Source organism: Eptatretus burgeri, chromosome 1, assembly GCF_056783735.1.
Source record: "Eptatretus burgeri isolate ZD-2024b chromosome 1, Ebu_testis_v1, whole genome shotgun sequence".
NCBI lineage: Eukaryota > Metazoa > Chordata > Myxini > Myxiniformes > Myxinidae > Eptatretus > Eptatretus burgeri.
This window is the reverse complement of record NC_140961.1, coordinates 47,071,655-47,090,970: the sequence shown is the minus strand read 5'-3', so window position 1 is coordinate 47,090,970 and position 19,316 is coordinate 47,071,655. Positions and strand designations below refer to the sequence as shown.

Below are 19,316 nucleotides of genomic sequence, written 5' to 3'. Positions count from 1 at the left end.
CTGCCTGCCTGCCTCCCACTCGCGTCCGTCCATCCGTCTGCTTGCCTCCCACTCGCGTCCGTCCATCATCTGCCTGCATGCCACTTGTGTTCGTCCATCCGTCTGTGTGCCCGTCTCCTTCCTGTTCTCCCACCCACGTCTGTCTGTCTGTTTGCCTGCCTATTCCAGTTGCTTAATCCTCTTTATGTCTGCAATGGATGCATTACATTGAATTGTTGTTGCTGTGATGAAAACAAGCACATTCTTTTTGCAGATTTGGCTTTGCTTAGTTTGTGTCCTGCTGAGTTCTGTGATTTCTTTTTTTTTGTCTTTTCAGGTTCCCACTGCAATTAAGGCTCAATATCAGAATCCCTCCAATCCCCCTCCACCATCATTTCACCACCAGTGCCAACTTTCACAGAATGCTTTACCAGCCATCTCATCATTATCCCATGAAGAACAGGTAATCCTGTCTCCTCCCCCACCCCCAAACCCTCCATGTTGAAGTTGAACCTCCTGGAAGATATTGAACGTTTTTCATCCCTTTTCCTAGTTGCTATCTCATCCACATAATCTCTGCCATGTTTCTTTCCTTGGCCACCTCAGCAGTTTCTCTTCAAATTTCCCCACCTCTTTTCTTTGGCAGTGGCTCAGAGCGGTCATATCTCTGCAGTTGGGAATCACTCGGCATTTGTCAACAAGGTCAGCCAGCCAAGTCTGTCCTTCGGCTGATCATATATCAAAGTTGGCCAGTTGTGCCAGCCCGTCAGCTGATCAGATTACGAAACTGACTGAAACTGACTCATCAGCCATTCAGAAAGCAAGATCATCTGTTCCTGCCTGCCATTCAGGCTCTTGCTCAGAAGGAATGAGGCACGTATGTCCGAGGACTAGTAAAACCTGTTTATCAGCCAATAAGGCTGGTAGATCTGGCAGCCATGCCTTCCCACCTGAGAACCAGGCTGTGATGTTAGCTAATGGATCCAGTTCTCCAGGAAAAGCAGCAGTTGGGGCATTGGTCAATCAGGGAAGTGGCCAAGGAGAGGAAATGTTACCAGACCTTTTGCCACAATTGCAGGAGGCAGCCAACACAGGTACTGATGTATATGCCAGTAATACTGCTGTGTGTGTGTGTGTCTTTATAGCCTACCTCACTGTTTACCTTGTAGTGTAAAGTATATACAAACGTGGCCATTAAATCATGGCCCACAGAATGCAATGATTAAAGAAGAATAAACTCTCAATTAGGAAGCTTATATTTACGAGATGCAAGCATACAATTTGCACCTTGAATGAATTTCCCAAAAAATGTATTTGGAGATGCTCATCTCTTGTCCTTTGTGATTCATGATCCGCTGTGAAAAGCATACAATGTAATTATGCAATGCACAGCCAATCACTCACGAAGGCAAAACATGGTGACCTCAACATAAGTTGCTGGTAATTAATTTCAGGAATTTTAAATGTGCTCTGTAATGGAACATTTGTTTTTTCCTACAAGGATGTGAACTGAGAAATAAGGCTATAATGAAGCCAGGGGACTGTAGAATGCACAATTGTTGTTTTGAAAGCACAGGTGGGTTGCGTCAACGTGGTGTTGGCCAATCGGATGCCAGTTCTACATCGTTTTTGTTACTTGCTCAATGTAGCCGAGCACACATTCACAAAAATGTGGCCTGTGGATTCCCCACACTCCGGGAATCTTAAGTGTTCTGGTTTGATCAGGAAGTGTACACGTCCTTTATCAATTTGCAATTGGTTACTGTAGTTTGGGAATTTTAGCAAATTGTATTGACCATCTGTGAAAAAATTGCTTACCAAAAAATTTCTTCACTAACGTATTCATCTAGGTGTCTACTAACACCTATCAATTAGTGCAAACCCAAATCCTTGTGGAAAATTCTGGGGAGCCAATCAAAGTTCGGGTGCTCAGAGGGCCTGCGCGAAAAAATCGGAAAAATTAACTTTTGCCAATATTGACTTGTGGGATGTCTAACTAGGGGTTTTATGGGGTGCTGAATTGATTCCAACCATTAGATTTGAGGAAAAATGAATACCTGGCCGTAAAATATTGATATGATAAATTTTTAGATATCTCAGACTGTGTTTTGCGGTAATTTGGCTCAATTGATTCAGATTGTTCAAATTGTGCTGTAAGCAGCATACAACATTTTTGAAACCACTGCTATATTGTTGGTTATACTTGTGCTCATGCTCAGTAGAATTCTCTGTGTTAGCTGACGTTAGCTAAGAGTTTTAGCTATTAAATTATTGTGTACCGGACTCAATAGAAGTTGAATATATTCAACGTAGAGTGGACCTATTAATGTTAAAACGCATCACTGTCCACACCGACGTTAAAATAGCCCAAATGAAGAGAGATAACGATGCTGTCAACACCATAGTTGGGTGGTTGGAGGAAGTCAACCCTTTCGATGCCACACGGGACGAGAAGACTCTGGTGTCCTTCTCAACTGGGTTCAGCAGCACTCCCGAAGACCAAGTCAACGCTGATCAAGCAGAAGAAGTTGGCAGAGCCGTACAGGCTAAGATGGATGGGAAAACTGTTGTGGATGCAATGGTAACCAAACATAAGGTCAAATCACTTGCAAGCCTCAGATCTGGACCCAAAGGCAATGACGAGAAGCTGGTCATTGACTCACTGAAGCTATTCAACCGCCTCATTGTCATCAGTGAGCGTGAAGTCAAGACCAAAGAAGCTCTGCGCTTTGAGTTGACGCCAAAACCGATGTCTCTGTTTGACAAAAATCAAAAGTTGCGAAAGCCAGACAAGGCTGCCCTCGCAAGGTCCCTGAAGGCATGTGTGGCACCTGTCGAACAACCTCCCTGCACAAGCCTTGTGGTTGATGGTGGGTGACTCCTGCACAATGTCAAGTGGGAGGCTAACCTTACTTGGAAGGATGTTGCCGAGCGCTACCTCCGGTTTGTGAAGTCCATGGGGAGCCAATGCCTCCGGATAACGGTGGTCTTTGACGGATATGGCAGCTCCACCAAGGACCATGACCACTTGAGACGAACAAAGAATGCATGCTGTGACATTCAGATTCGTCTGGATCTCAAAATCATCATTGCAAGAGAAAAGTTCCTCGATAACAAGAACAACAAAGCCCAACTCGTTCTGCTCCTTGCTGAGACATTTAGTAGGAATGGAATCGGTGTACAGCAATGCTCCGATGATGCCGACACCTCCATCGTCCGCGCAGCTCCAGATGAGGCAAGAGAGTCCCCTGTCGAGGTGAGGGCTGAGGACACAGACGTCCTGGTTATGCTGATTCATCATGTTGCAGACCATCCGATCTTCCTCACGACAGCCAAAGAAACATCTTACGATGTCGGAAAGATCCGGGACGCCCTCCCAGAGATATACCGGAGGTATCTCATCTTCTTGCATAGCTTCTCTGGCTGCGATACAGTGTCTGCAATTTTTTGGGTTTAGCAAACCAACTTTGCTAAGCAAGCTCTGCAAGACTGATGAAGCAGAGAGGGCAATGGACGTGTTTATGGACATCCGAGCTGAGAAAGGTGATATCATTAAAGCAGGCTGTGATCTTTTCATGCTCATGTTCCATGGGAAATCCTCCAAAGACTTGGAAGACTTGAGAGTCGACATCTTCAGCAAGCGAGCTGCTACTGGGAGCATAAAACCTGAGAAACTCCCCCCGACAACAGGAGCTGCAGCACAGCACTCTCTCTGAGATTACCTCCAGACTAGAGACTGGCTGATGCTGCAAAGTCCATCGTTGGATGCCCGGGACTATGGATGGCAACTCACTGAGCAAGAATATGCACCAGTCCCTTCTACAGACCCCATTGCACCAGACTACCTCCTGACGTTTGCCAGCTGCAACTGTGTGGGGGACTGCAGCTCACTCAGGTGCTGCTGTTAAAAGCAAGGAGTCAAGTGTATTTCTGCTTGTGGCATCTGTCATGGTAACTCTTGCCTGAACATAAACCAGCTGGATGACAAGAGGAGTGAGGAAGATACTGGGGAGTTTGATGAATAAGGTTGTAAAAGCTGATGAAGCAACATTTCCATTGAGCACAGTTCTGTTAAAAATGTCAATAAAATACATTTTATATGATCAAGGAGTGGTTTTTTTTCACAAAAGTAATGGTTGGAATCAATTCAGCACCCCAAAAAAACCCCTAGTTTGACATCCCACAAGTCAATATTGGCAAAAGTTAATTTTTCCGATTTTTTTTCGCGCAGGCCTTCTGAGCACCCGAACTTTGATTGGCTCCCCAGAATTTTCCACAAGGATTTGGGTTTGCACTAATTGATAGGTGTTTGTAGACACCTAGATGAATACGTTAGTGCAGAAATTTTTTGGTAAGCAATTTTTTCACAGATGGTCAATACAATTTGCTAAAATTCCCTAACTACTGGCTTTGACATAATATCTCTCTTTATTGTGCCCCTTGGCATCAAAAAGCTACATAGATATCGAACAAACAGTTTCAAACGGAGCACCTCACTGCCATTAGAGCATTTAAATTGCATCAGATGTGGCAATAAATGCAAGTTGTTGCTCCCAGCTTGCCGGCTCAATGACAGAAGACGCCATTTGCATTTTTGCCGCCTTCATCCCTACCCCGTTTAGAATTACGTGCGGGCACGGGAAACTTGCCTTGTCAAGATGGAACTTTCAAAATGGCAAATTAATGCTCATGAGGCCTTTAGGGCATGTGCTGTGTGTGCGTTTTCAGTGACTCGGTTCTGCTCACTCAGCACTTTTAACCTGCCGTTACTACTTGTTTTTAAATCTGAGAGTGAAATGGTCTTTTTGACATTTTCAGCATTTAAACGAAAGAGTGCCAATTTCGAAATGCTTAACCATAACAGTTGTGTTCCTGGATGCAAATCACTCATGGAAATGAGAAAATTCGAGAAATATCTGTGGATGAGAGGTGTCTAGTTCCTACCATTTCCTTTTGATACAAGCGAGCGGTGGCAGTGGATAACACACACACACACACACACACACACACACACACACACACACACACACACACACACACACACACACACACACACACACACACACACACACACACACACACACTTCTCATTTTAGCAATGGGTGCAAAAATCTCATATTTATCTTGTGACCTCAGAACCAAACAAACAATGTATTTATAACAGTCCTCACAGCTCTCCCTCTCCCTTCCCAGCCCCTGCAACATGTTAAGGTGAGAAGAAAAAAACAGATACGTTGTCACCCTCAGGGAAGTCTTTCCAATTGCAAACATCCATTAAATATATAATCAAAATCGAGACCAATTACTGCATCGTAGTCCCAAGAAGGAAGCCAGACATAACAGCACACACACATGCACATACATACATACATACTTACAATATATATGTATACACACACACACACACACACACACACACACACACACACACACACACACACACACACACACACACACACACACACACACACACACACACACACACACACACACACACACACATATATATAATGGACTGGTAAGTACTTACAAAAGCTATTTTATTTGAAGTTATAACCTTGACTTCTAAGCAATTTACACGGGGCACTTCCACAAGGTTCAAAGTCCACTCGCTGGCAGCAGTGATTGTGGATTTGGGTAGAACGCACCTGTCTACAATTATTTGGCCCTTCTAATGGCCCTTCCACCATTGAGAAATAGGTCCCACATCATCGGGTGTTTTTGCAGTATGGGCAGTTCAAAGGTTCCAGCCTGTTTACGAGCTGAGAAAGTTCTCCAACTCTTTTGTTTTGCAGAGGCACACCCCTTTCTGTCAGGTAGTTTTCCAAGTATTTTCGGCTTCGTTTAGAAGCTTTGTGAACCATTTTCGGTAAAAATCCTTATCTCGCACACACGATATACGTCAACATGCCCCGATCAACATTGCTGCTGAGGGGTTCTGTGCATGCATTCTGGCATGGAGCACGTCATTTTGAAAGTTCTGTATTGGCCAATTTGTGTCTGACGGTTTGTTTGTGACTTGATGTCCTGAGTATTACAGCTTTTACAACTGCCCGCTCTGCTGTTTTCAGCATGGAACTTTGAAACAAAATATCGAGATTCGTTGTATGCCAACCTTTTTGTGAACCTGTGATTTTTTGGGGGGATGTTTGCAAAACTATTTCCCCCACCCCCCACACCCACAGGAGAGCTGCATCTCCTCGATGAAGGACTTGTACATTTGTTAGCCTGGCAAAGGATGCAACAACTGCTGTCTCCAAAGAGATTGTGTAACAACGGTGCGAAAGGGCTGGCCCCTGTCGAGGATCCGGAAGGGCCGGCCACTGCCGAGGATCGGGAAGGGCCAGCCCCTGCCGATGATCGGGAAGGACCAGCCTGTGCCGAGGATCACAGAAAAGCATCACTTGTCTGCCATTTGAACGAATCAATCATAAGCAGTGAGCCTCAAGCACGAGTACAGAACAACCCTCAATGCCAACCACAAAACAAAGCTTTTGAACAACGGTGTCAGTGCCGGCAGTTGTCTAACAGCCGGTACCAGCTGTGGAAATGTAATTGGTGCTTGTCACAAACCCCGTTGCACAAGAATGAGCTGATGCCTTCTCTGAAAACCTTTGTTAAAGGGGAAAGAAAAACTGTTCATAACACAGAAGATGTGCTGCGAGTGCCGGCCATAGCCACGCTGGTTCCTGTGCCATGTGGTGAAGAGGTTAGACTACATCGGCGTGTGTCGTATCTGGGAACGGCTCCTGACTCAGACATATGCCTTCAGCATAGCGGATGCTGCTGCTCTGTGTCTGCAAAACATGCCTGCCTGTATTACGATGAGGTAATAATGCCCCTAACACCCCTCCCCAACCCCTGAACTCTATTTTTGTACTTATTACCCCAAGCACACGAAAGCGGCGTTAAGCAATTGGTTCATGTTCTTCCATCCATCTGTCCATCTTATCAGTTTATGATTGAGGAACAACTTGTTTAACTTGAGCTAGTCAAACCCGCGCTTCGCGCGAAGTTTCTCCAGTGCGGGTTCGTTCGGACGTCAATATATCCAGTGTTCACAATGTGATTTATAGAATTTCTTTATATACAATGTTTCTTGTTACATTTTTTGCATCAAATGCACCTTCTGAGGTAGTCAGCATGTGCAGAAGAAGGTTTTACATTGCAGACACTGTTTTCTAGGAGCGGCATTACGCCTCTCAGCGGTGACGTCACACGTCGCCATGCAAACAAATGTAAAAATTAGAAATTCGCCAAAAATTCCGAAACCTGTCCGTCTGGCGCGATCTCACATAGCCTATGCTGTACAATTGACCACAGAGCACCCGCATGCCAAAAGTGGTGACAATCCGCCCGGCAGCTTCGGAGGAGATACGTCCACAAAATATGGCTTAGTGTATTAATATAATAATGTTATATTTTGAACACGAATCGGACGACATGACTAGGATGACAAGTTTGCCGTTTTAACGTACAGTACTTTGGCTCTGAATTTGTCTCTATCACACATGCACAGAGAGGAGTGAGATAATATTTTTACTCTACACCTGCCTGTCTGACAGTTAAATATTGAAAATTATTTTATTTACATGCCTTTTGCCTTTTATTTATATGCCTTTTATTTATATGCCTTAACCCAGAATTAATTCATTTATATGCCTTTTTAAATCACTTTAAACATTTACTCCAATTGAATTATAAGCTGTACTTCAACACGAGAATACAAATTGCTTTCATAAAATTCCCAAGAACCATGCTATATATCGATACATAGCATGAGAGGGCATGGCATGTGAGAGGGACAGTATTAGGGTGAAGAAGAGGCCGTCCCATATGGCTGCGTAAGTTCGAGGCCGATTGCCGCGACATTCTATGGTGACTAAGAAAGCCTCCATCTCCGAAACTGCAACTCACCATCATCTCTTACAGTGTTTAAGGGTGGGTGTATAAGACTGCTTTTGGAGCCGCTAAACTTATGGATTTTTTTTAAACGATCTTTAAAAGCATTGTTTTATTAAAATTGGAAGTACAGGATATACTTGAACACTGTGTGGGGTATCGTGGTCTGCGAACTCTCTCGTTGTAAATGCTAGGCTTTGTACTTTTCTCACTGGCCTCCCTTCCCCTCACTGTTCCCACAGAGCTCTCAGCAATGGGAATTGCTAAATTATTCTTCTTACGGAACGCTCGTGGATGGAGTCACGTACGGATGTGATAATCCAACTCTCTCTTCTGCTCCGTCACCCCCTCCATCTCCACTTGTCTCTCGCCTTCGCAGTCTCATAAGTGAGTTGTGAGCTGACCTGTTGCATCATCCTCTTCTCTCTGCCCTTCTGTTTGAGCAATTGAATTGACGGGTCAAGAGGAGACGTTTGTTAATGCAGTTGCTAATATAGAGGATGGAAAGCAGAGTATAATGCAGCAGGCTTTGATTCCCAACTGCAAATTACTCTTTGGTTATGGGATGGCCTAGAATGAAGTTAATCTGTTGCTTTGTGTCACTGCTTTACATTGGAGGAACAATACTGAAACTTTTTTTTTTTTAAATTGAAAGGCCATTTTGTCCTACTTTTCTATCTGTTTTTATAAACCTTGTTTTTTTTTTTACAATGGAGTAATCTTCTCTCATTTCTGGTGTTCTGCCCAAGAGCAGGCTCAGTGCTGCCAAAACAGCCCCACGGCAAGAATTGCACTCGGAGGATTGCCTTTGCCTCCCCAATGGTAGTCAGGGCATGAATTTGTAATTTGTTCAGGGTGCCGGCAACAACTCGCCTGCTCTTCATGAACGGCACCGTGGGATCTTTATCGTCCACAAACTAAGACAGGACGTCCAGTTTAACGTCCATCTGAGGGACGGCACACAGATTGATGAATCACCCCGCCTGTGAAACACCAGGATGACAGTTTATAGCTGGGCTGGTATTCAAACCCAGGCTAGACAGCTTCGAGGCAAGTGTGCGTACCTCTTGGCTACCCTACCAACCCGTTAATAATAAGCTAATTGGCGGTTATTCCTGTAAACAATTCTTCAATCATTTGTGGCTTTCAAGTGCTTTGGCATCATTTGGGGAGATTTGAGCATCATTTTGTTAAGCTCGCAAGGTTTTGGATGAAAATCCATTTTAATTTTCCTCTTTACTCCCATTATTGATGATGTCAGTTCCGTTGCTATTGTATCAAGGGATACTGTGAATCATCCTTGTATAAAATCCTCACTGTGTTCATAGTCTGTCTCTGTGAAATCCCGTTCAAATCTTGATGTGAATTGTCCAAAAGCCATTTTAATTTCGTTTCCGTTGTTGTTTCGCATTCGATTTTTCAAATGCTTTTTACACCAGCCTCGGTGGCATAATGGTTAGAGCATCCGCTCTGAGTCTGGGAGGTCGGTGGTTCGAAGTTCAAACCCTGACTGAGCCATAACAAATACTTTTTAAAATGGTACATTCCGCTTCCTTGCTTGATGCTCGGCATTTTAAACGGTAGAGCACGAACAAGCAACCATAGGTTGGCAAGCATTGTGCAGGCTTTGAAGGGCCGAATGGCCTTCTCCTGAGTTGAAGTTCCTTATAAGGGAACTCGTAATTATATTATTACCTCCATCACCGAAGGTGGAAGGAGGTTGTTTTCACCCCGTCGTTTGTTTGTTTGTCAACAGGATATCTCAAGCAGTTGTGGACGGATTCGGATGAAATTCGGATTCGGATGTGGATGTGTGTGTGTTGGGTGTGTGACAAGGACGAACTGATTAGATTTTGGTGAAGATCCGGATCCAACTACCGGAATTTTTAAAGTGATTCGTCACCATTGAGAGATCGGGCTAAACTAATATATAGCTCGATATCTCAAAAAAGTTGTGAACAGATTCGGACAAAACTTGGTGGACACGTTGGGTGTGTGACGAGGAAGAATTTATTCAATTTTGGTGAACATCCGAATCTGGATCCGACTACTAAAAATTTTTAAGTGATTCTTCACCATTGAGAGATGGGGCCAAGAATGATATACTATTGTATAGCATGATAATTCAAAAATGTATTGGGTCCGGTATGTTTTACTGGATCAGGCATTACGTGGCGGAGGTGTGCGCTCTACCGAGTGCCCTTCTACTTATTAAATGCATTTGTGCCGTTCCAATTTTCAATTGAAATGCTATGGTGAAGGAAACCAGAATTTTATACAATCCTGCAGCCTAAATGGACCAGCATGTTCAAGCGGTTTATATTTTGATGAAAATTCTGGCATGAAAACGACATACATCCTTGCTCACTTACTAACCACCAGGAAGTGAGCTCACATACCACTGTGAGACATTCCACTTACAGTTAAATAATCCAGCTTAAGGTGGCCATTTTGTTCTTTCTTCATCTTGTTTGCTTAATGTATGCTTGAGAGCTTCCTTCTTTACAAAATCTGATTCTCCCTACCCCCTCCTCCCTCCCACCTCCATGCCCCAACCCCCTTCCATCCACACACTCTTTTTCTTTTTTTCCTGGTGTCCAACATCACCACCCCACCTCCCTCTCTCCCTTCCTTTGCGTTTTCCATCCCCCACTCATTCCCTTTGCATCCTGTCTTGCGTGATGTCTCGCAGAACATCGTAGTGGAGGTCGTGATGGTGCTTCTGGGAGAACGACGCAGGAAGTGAAGTCTGAGGTTGGGGTTTTGAAGAACCCTATTTCTTGCTGCATCACCAGTCAGCCACCTTGTGCTACTGGTTCCCAATTTGGCTGGGAAGGTCCAGCCACTTTACATCATGGAAGCCTTCTGTCTTTAGGGTGTTTTTCTTTTGTATTTTCTCTCACCGATTTTGCCGTTCCATCTGGAATTCCAGCTCAAGTTCTTCATCCTCTTACAGTCTTGGGACCTCAAGCTCCAAAACAGGTTTCTGCCACAACTACAGATAAAGACGCTTCAGCGCAAAATCTTGCTTTGCAAATCCCAACCCAAACTTTAACCTCACCTCCTCCTCCTCAATTATCACCTACTCAACATTATTGTTCACATCCAGCTTCACAATCACCGACTCGATCTTCAGCTTCACTTCAATCTCTGCATTCCCTGACTCCAACCTCAAATGCACCTTTAGTTTTACAGCCTTTAGCAAGAGCTTCAGCCTCGTCTTTAACTCCGCAAGCCATGATGTCAGCTTTGGATTCGCTTCCTGCTTTCCAAGTTACATCAATTTCAGTCTCAAGTACATCTTCTCTAGCTGCAGAGTCAGCTTCACCTTCACTTCCTGCTCCTCAATCCACAAGGTCAGCTTCACCTTCACTTCCAGCTCCTTCAGCCATAACACCAGCCTCAATCTCACCTCCAGCTTCCAAAACCTTGTCATCACCTTCAGCTACCAATGCTCCAACTCCAGTTTCAACGTTGCCTACGGTTTCCAAAGCCCCGGCACGAGCTGCAATACCATATTCGGCCCCAAAAGTTCCAGCTCCAGCTCGGGCATCAACGTCGCCTCCAACTCTCCAAGGCCAAGCTCGGGTTTTAACTTTTTCTCCAGCTGCCCAAGTTCCATCTCAAGCATTATCATCACCACAAGGCCCTAAACCCTCAGCTCGAGCTCCAACCTTAACTCCAGCTCACCTAGCTCCGGCTCGAGCTTTGTCTTTACCTATGGCTCACCAAAGCCCATGCCGAGCTTTTCTCTCACCTCCAGCCTCCCAAGCCACAACAACTTCCCAAACCTCTGCTGTATCCTCTTCCACAACTTCAGCTCTCCAAGCACCAGATGAAGATTCATTTCTTGCTCCCCTTGGGGTTACTTCCTTGACTTCTCTTCCTTCTCACTGAAGGCAGAAGACTATAGCTGTCTTTTATATAGATAACGTTCCACCGGTTATGTAAGAGGTTTTATTGTTTTTCTTTATCAAAATTATTTATTTTTCATTGAAAGGTCGTGGAAGAGTGGTGCATGTTGCATACTGAACTTTGGGATCGCAGGTGTGCAGCAATAAAAAAGAAGAAGAAATGTACAATACCAGCAGACTAGACGAAGGTTTAGGTTTGGTATGCAAGTGGGAACATGTTCTCCATGGTATTTGGAAAAGCATCAACACCTCTGGGCAACTCGGTGTTTTTGTCCCCCATTGCTCTTGTTTGGTGGCCAAGGAATGTTTGTACCCTATTTGGGGTTTCTAGGACGTTTTGTGCTCTATGAAGACCCCACAGCGGCTAGCTCCTGCATGTTATTCCCAGGGTAGCTGGACTTATTTGTACTGTACAGGTAGGGATATTGTATTGTTGTATCTTGTTGATGAGGTCTAGGCACCATCCTTTCCTCATGTGTCCCTTCCCGCCCCCCTCCTCATTTTGAATCCACTACCCCCATTTCAACCCCAACCCACCCTTTTTCCCTTCACCATCACGTGCTTTGTATTATCTGACTGCCTTCCTCCCCCTCGCCATCACATGGTTTGTATTAACTCGCGCCCGTCCCCTGTGGCTTTTTGTACTATGGCCCGAGCAGTGGCCCAGAGAAATAAATATATACGTGAGATATATGCAGATCAGGTTGTTCCAGCAGGGTGGGTTGTTGTATTTATTGATAAAGAAATCTGGGGAAGATGGTTTGTTTAAACCGTGTGAGCAGGTCGACATCTCTTGGTTTCACACGATCATGACAGGTAAGAGGGGATATGACGAGTGCGGTGCGATAACCGGTTCAGCTGAGTTTCATCATCAGGTTTTTATTTTTTATTTCGTTTGTTTCTTTTCTCCACCGGTATCTTCACGTGCCTTCTTCAACCTCGTCTCATGTACACAAACCAAACCGCTTGTAAGATTTGCAAAATGCTTCATGTCATGTTGGATTTCCATGAATAGTCAGAAATGTTTATTTTTCTATTCTTGTTTGTTAATTATTCGACAGCTCAGCTGAAGGAGTTTAAATGTCAAATTGGTTTCCGTGATTGTGAAAGTCTCGTGAAAGGACCACCTAGTAGTAACATGAATAGCGTTGCGAAAATCATTTCAAAGGTCTTCTATTTTCACTCTCTTGCGTGTTTCCACCAGCAATTGCATTAACGGAATACATTTGCTGAAATTTCTAACCTTTCAACCTCCATGCTCCATAACCCCACTCCCTTTCATCCCCACTCAGTTTTACCTTATTTTTAACAAGCTTGGTTGTTGTATTTATAAGGTACACTGCAGTATTAAATACCTGCCATGCCCCAATTACCTGCACGCGTTTTCTTTTGCAACAAGTGAAGAACCTGACTGTATGAAAATGCCTCTCTGTTCCCTTTCTGACCATACAAAGAGTCCTAAGGAAAGCTTACCTGCTGTAAACGGCACCACCGAGACGACTGCGACAGTCACGAGTGTCACTGAAGCCACAGAACGTTCAACCACGTGCACGATACAGCCGGCACTGTGTGCTGAAGAGCCACAGAACCTCGTCAGCATGGCATTGGCATTGTTCTGTCAATCAGGTCTTCGTCATTTGCCATCATGACTGAGGGCCCAGTAATTTATTTATTTTCCGCTGCAAGTTGGCACAGACTCATCATGCACGTCAGCTCTTTAAATGTATTCATATTTTTATACTTCGGACATGTGACGGAACAGGTAACTTGATGAAGTAGAAGGTGCTGAACATTGACGAAGGAGGTATAAATAATGATGGTGACATTTTCTGCCTTCTTAAAGGACTGGAGGAAGGATCACAATAAGACAGACAGAGGTTAGGCTTCGGGGCTCACAAAGGACTGGAGGTGAACGCAAATTGTACACTTGGGAAGGGAATTGGGGATGTGTTTCTGGATGAACGAGTGTGACCTTGCGGGACAAAGGGCAGCAGAAGCAAGATCGGAAGAGATGATAAAGGACTGAGGTCACCAACCTATAACACAGAATGGGCCAGCACAGAAAAGAACAGTGGAAATATGGGGGTGGGGAGAGGACACCAACAGCAGGGTAGGAGACCTGGAGGAATAAACGGGGAAGAATGGGGCAAGGGGAGGAGGACATGGGATGAACAAGCTGTATGCAGACAAACTCGCGCACACACAAGAGGAAGGGAAAAAGGAAAGAAAGAAATGGAACAAAAATACATTTATGGTCACTTCTTGGCAAGAGATGAGCATAAAGGATGTTTCAGCCTTTTGCCTGGAGGTGAGCATTACCTACCACTCACAGGGAGCAAGGATGAGCTTCACATTGAGCATGACCACCTGAAATCGGTCCACAATGGACTCGGCTCTTCAGTGTATAGTATAAGCAATTTGAGGCCTGGAGCTTAGTTTGGAGACTTGTTCAGCTCGGCTGACTAGATGTAACTAATGGTGAGGTCTGTGTTGGGGGTGGAGGAGAGTGGTGATGAGTGAGGATGCTGAACAGCGATCCCCAAAGGTTGTTTCAAACTGGAATTGAAGGCAAATGTTAGAGTTTCATTTTGTTCGTGTCTAGAAACCGGGTTAGGAGAGTTGGGGATCATATATTTATCGAATATGCACAAATGGCAAATTTTCACCCCTTTCTTTCCTGGATCCTATCTCCATTAACTCCTGTCTTTTCTCTTCCCACACTCCTTTACCCTCCTTTTTATCCTGCCCTCATCTTGTTCTCCCGTATGAATATAGCCCCCTACCCCACTGTTATATTCAGAACCACCAAATTTTGTCGGAATCCGTCCACAACTTTTGGAGATATCCTGCTCAGACAGACAAGGTGAAAACCTTACCTCCATCCACTTTTGGTGTCAAAGGGAACGAGAACAGCACTCGGTCGAGCGCATTCCACCGTCAGGTTGAACAGTGTAGGCTATGTTTTGTATCTCACCGATGAGCTGGATCTGGACCTTAACCAAAATCGAATCGGTTTGTTCTCATCACCTAACCAACTCATCCACCAAGTTTTGTGATAATCCGTCCATAACTTTTCCAAATATCGTTTTTGGCCCTATCTTTCAACGGTAAAGAATCGCTGAAAAAATTCTCATATCCAGATCTTCACCAAAATCTAATCATTTCGTCCTTGTCACACACCAAATATATCTGAATTAATCCACAACTTTTTGAGAAATCCTGCTCACAGACAGACAAGGGGTGAAAACATAATCTCCATCCATCTTCGGTGGTGTAGGAAACGAGACAAGGGTACTCGGTCGAGCGTGTACCTCTGCCAGGCTGAACAGTTTACGTATTGTACTCCAGTGATAGGCTGGATCCAGACAAAATAACCCATTGAAAATCAAATTGGCTTGTCTTTGCCACCTAACCAACTCACCCACCAAGTTCTATCATAATCCATCCACAACTTTCTTGCTCACAAACAGACAAACAAATAAGGATGAAAACATCATCACCTCCACCACCAATTTCATTTTTAAATTGGCCTTGTGCTTCCATCTGAATTGATGCCTCATGTTAAGAACCCAGGTTCAAATCCAGTTTTGTCTTTGTATAGGTGTCTGCAAGGTCCTTGGGATTTATGATGTACTCCACTGATGTCTTCGTCCGACATGTATTTTATGTACAAGCTGAATCATCAAAATAGAGCACTGTAAAGTTTTTTTTTTAATTTTTTTAAAAATTTTGTCCTTTGTGTGGAAGATGTTTTTATTTAAAACAGGTACAAGGAGTGAGCAATTCGTTAGATTAGGAATGCTTGTCCCACCCTTGAAGAGACCACATCAAATACACCATCTCAAGTGGACTATGTGGGGTTGTATATGCTCCTCATCCTTTCCAGAAAAGCAATCGAGTCCAAGCAACCTGTGCACCTAAAATCAGTGATCGTTTACACCTGGCTGTATTCGGCAGGTATATCCACTGACAGAGAACAAGCATCAGGTGCACACAATATTTGCCAATATGATACAGGTATTACTATGCAGTGTGTACCTTTTTTAATTGCAACATAGGCAAGTGAGGCGCTTCATGGGGGGACGAATATGTTCTTAATTTGAATTGATTGGTTCTTCTTCGTTCGTTAACAGCACAAGGATGCGGGAGAGCGGGCTCAGGGTGTGGCTGTGCTGCTGATGCAATGCCCTCTGCTCGTTTAGGCAAGAATTTGTAATTTGTTCAGGGTGCTGGCAACAGCTTGCCTACTCCAGGAAGGAAGGGAAGCTGAAATCCCCAAAATCCAAACCCTTTCGTTCCCTACCCGCTCCCATAAACGTTCCATTTGCAAGTTCCTAATGCGAGGATTGCTTGATATCAACCAAAAAGGTGTTAAAGTGCTTGACAGTTCCAGCACAAGCTTGCCCCCTCCAACCCCCCCCCCCAATCCCCATTCATAACCCTGCTCCCAACACCCAGGAGGCACGACCATTTTCTCTTGCTCTCGATAATCCCCCCCGTTATGCTCAATTGCTCATACCCTTTTGTGTGGACTTTTGGGGGAACTGGAAATCAACACAAATCAGTGCTCATTGTTCCTTATGCACTGGAATTCAATGGTTCTTAATTTGACCGGCTGGTTGCAACATTACCGAGGCGTGGCCATGTTGATGATGTAGTCAGTGTCCCTGCACATTTGGGATGGAATTCAAACATTGTGCTCGTAATGACTCGCCTCTTCGTGAAAGGCACCGAGGGATCTTAACGACCTTCTTTACGAGGGTTCTTTAAAATGGGTGTCCCGTATATGGTAGACGGGACACCCATTTAACGTCCATCCGAGGGACGACCCTGCATGTGATTCCTCACCCTGTTTGTGAAAAAGGATCAAACAAGTTGAGGTACATTCAAAGTATACCACCCCCCCCCCCATGCCAAATAAATAAATAACAAATCCTCCTGCGAGCGACACCCCCAGGGTGCATTCATCACCCGACGATGCCACCGTGCAGCACATGGAGACGGAAGTGGGAGGGTGCGGTGCACAATAATTGATTAATTGCAGAATTAAAATTAATTAATTTCTTGATCGATTGGCTAAGGAGCATACCAAAACCATCACCGTTTCATCCGAATCTAACTTTTTGAAAATTAAGTAATTCATCCAAAAATTAAATAAATTAATCGATTAATTGATAAATCAAAAATTACCTTTATAGCCAAATCACTTGTTCGCTGTCATCGTGTCCAAAGATCAGTTTCCAAGGTCAAAAGGTGCCTGAGATATTGTCCAGATGAGAGAAGAAAATAAATAAGGAATTAATAAATAAATAATTAAGGTCGTAACCTTCGGACAACTCCGAAGGTCACGGGTCACTTAAGGACCGTGCTCGCCAATTCTCTGACGGCGTGGGGTAGGGTTAATAGCCAAATTTCAATATACCTAAGTACACACGTCGTCAAATTACCGGGGAAGTCACATCCTCAACGGACTCTGTCGAACCGGGTCGTTCTCGCAACCTCGGTCCGGTGTAACCGAGCGGAATTAGCAAAGTCTGTCGGTCCAAACGACAACTTACAGCCTAATCGGCTTACTGGTTCTCAAGCACGAACCGTGCTGGGTCAATAAGAGAAAGCACAACAACGAGCTGGTACATTGAACAATTGGGGGTTTATTTATAATGGGGCAGGGGAGCACAAAAAGAGCAAGTTCAACGACTATCAGAAATGCAATTTAATGTACAAGACACTTAAACAGTTTCGACTTGCAGGACGGGCGCCACCGACATACACACACACACACACACACACACACACACACACACACACACACACACACACACACACACACACACACACACACACACACACACACACACACACACACGAAATGGGGCCGGTTGGGCACCTTTCTGCCTCGTGCAGTCTGGTCGAGACGAGCTGGTTCGGTGGGGGGACGGACTCGAACCCACACCTTTGTCGCCGCACCAAGCACCAGGGACCGCGCTCTCCAACCGGCCACGCACCAACGAACCAAGACCAAGGAGAAGACCAGAGACGACGATGATCCAGGACCAGACGAACCAGCCAGCACCAAGACCAGCGCTCTGGAGCCTGGCGTTCCTTTCTTCATTTATTGTGCGGGGTGAGAAAATCGCCATCTGAGGCATCTCAACCCTCATTGGCCGGGGTGTCGTGGGAAAGTCGCCCTCTGTGCGTGATTGGACAAGGGGCACGCCCCTGCCTTTCTGGGCGGAGTCTCGATCTGAGGCGATGGAAATGTCCGCCCACGTAAGTGGCTGGACACGCGTGTGTAATGGCGTGAGATGCGAAGTGAAGGAGTGGTGGTTTCGGTTGGCTGGAGGCTCGATTTGTATTGAAAAAGCCCTGACTAAAAAAGTAACTCGCAGCGCACACATGTAATTCCCATTAGACACAGGTAGGGGACCCTAACTCTAAAGTCTAAACACATACTTATCGAAATAACTAAGCTTAGGGACTGCTGTCTGTTTGTGTGCAAATGGCTTCCAAATCCGTAACAATATCACCCAGGCAAACAAGAAAGCAAGGAAACAAATTGAGTACTCCTTTCCTTCGGCACCTGGCGATGACGTCATACATCGCCTGGATATGGAATGGGGAAGGTGCGGTGTACAATAGTAAGTAATAAAACAAGCATGATGTCCGTCTGTTATGGGTGTTTCATTTTGTTTGAGTGGTTTGTTGCTTGTGCATGAACATTTGAGTCTGAAAGGAACTATATGGCAAATCTTGGAAATGATGAGCTGTGGTTAAAAGAAACATGCTGCATGTGCAACATATGTATCCATGCCCTGTAAAAACACAGGTCGCCTTGTTGTGAGGCCATCAAGTGAAATTCCACGTCTAACAGATGATCAGAGGAAAGAAGCCATCGGTATGCTGAATAGTCTAATCAGTCCAGAAAGAGTTGCTCGACATTTCATGTCCACCAGTCAACTGTTTCTAGGCTATCGAACCGATACAGAGCCACAGGAATGGTCAACGACTGTCCTTATCCTGGTGCACAGCGTGTGACGTCAGCAAGACAAGATTTCATCAGTCACTTCCGCGACTGCTTCAGGACGGCATGATAAACGGCCAGAACCACCATTGGAACAAGGGGACGACTCATCAGTGACCGAACCGTACGACATCGTCTTGCTGCACAGAGTTTATGGCGTCGTTGACCTTAGCGTAGACAAATCTTGACATACCAACACCGACTTGCATGACAACGATGGGCAGCAGCTGGTGGCAACTTGGGTGGGAGACGGTGGGCAAACATCATCTTTTCCGATTAATCGAGGTTCAATGTCCATTGGCCAGATGGACATCTTCGCGTGTACTGTCAGCAAGGACACTTTTTTTTTCTCAGAGCTGCATTATTGAAAGAGACCGTTTTGGAGGTGGCAGTGTTATGGTTTGGGGAGAAATCCTCAAATGAACCCTCCATGCAATGTTACAGAGCTTACTGCAGCTTTACAGAGCTTACTGGACAGTAATACCACAAGTTATGATCCA

At 44.8% G+C, this 19,316-nt stretch overlaps 1 protein-coding gene across 7 annotated transcripts in view; it reads left to right on the top strand.

Annotated features, from left to right (window-relative positions):
- Window positions 1-13,164, top strand: part of LOC147034407 (uncharacterized) — a 39,840-nt gene extending 26,676 nt beyond the window's left edge. For all 7 annotated transcript variants that reach the window (XM_085882559.1, XM_085882567.1, XM_085882590.1 and 4 more), the window contains 5 exons: window positions 317-442; window positions 626-1,073; window positions 6,165-6,808; window positions 8,124-8,268; window positions 10,574-13,164. In XM_085882559.1, coding sequence (XP_085738685.1) covers window positions 317-442; window positions 626-1,073; window positions 6,165-6,808; window positions 8,124-8,268; window positions 10,574-11,778 — 2,568 coding nt within the window. In that variant the 3' untranslated portion in view covers window positions 11,779-13,164. The remainder of the gene's footprint in view (window positions 1-316; window positions 443-625; window positions 1,074-6,164; window positions 6,809-8,123; window positions 8,269-10,573) is intronic.
- The last annotated feature ends 6,152 nt before the right edge of the window (window positions 13,165-19,316 follow it).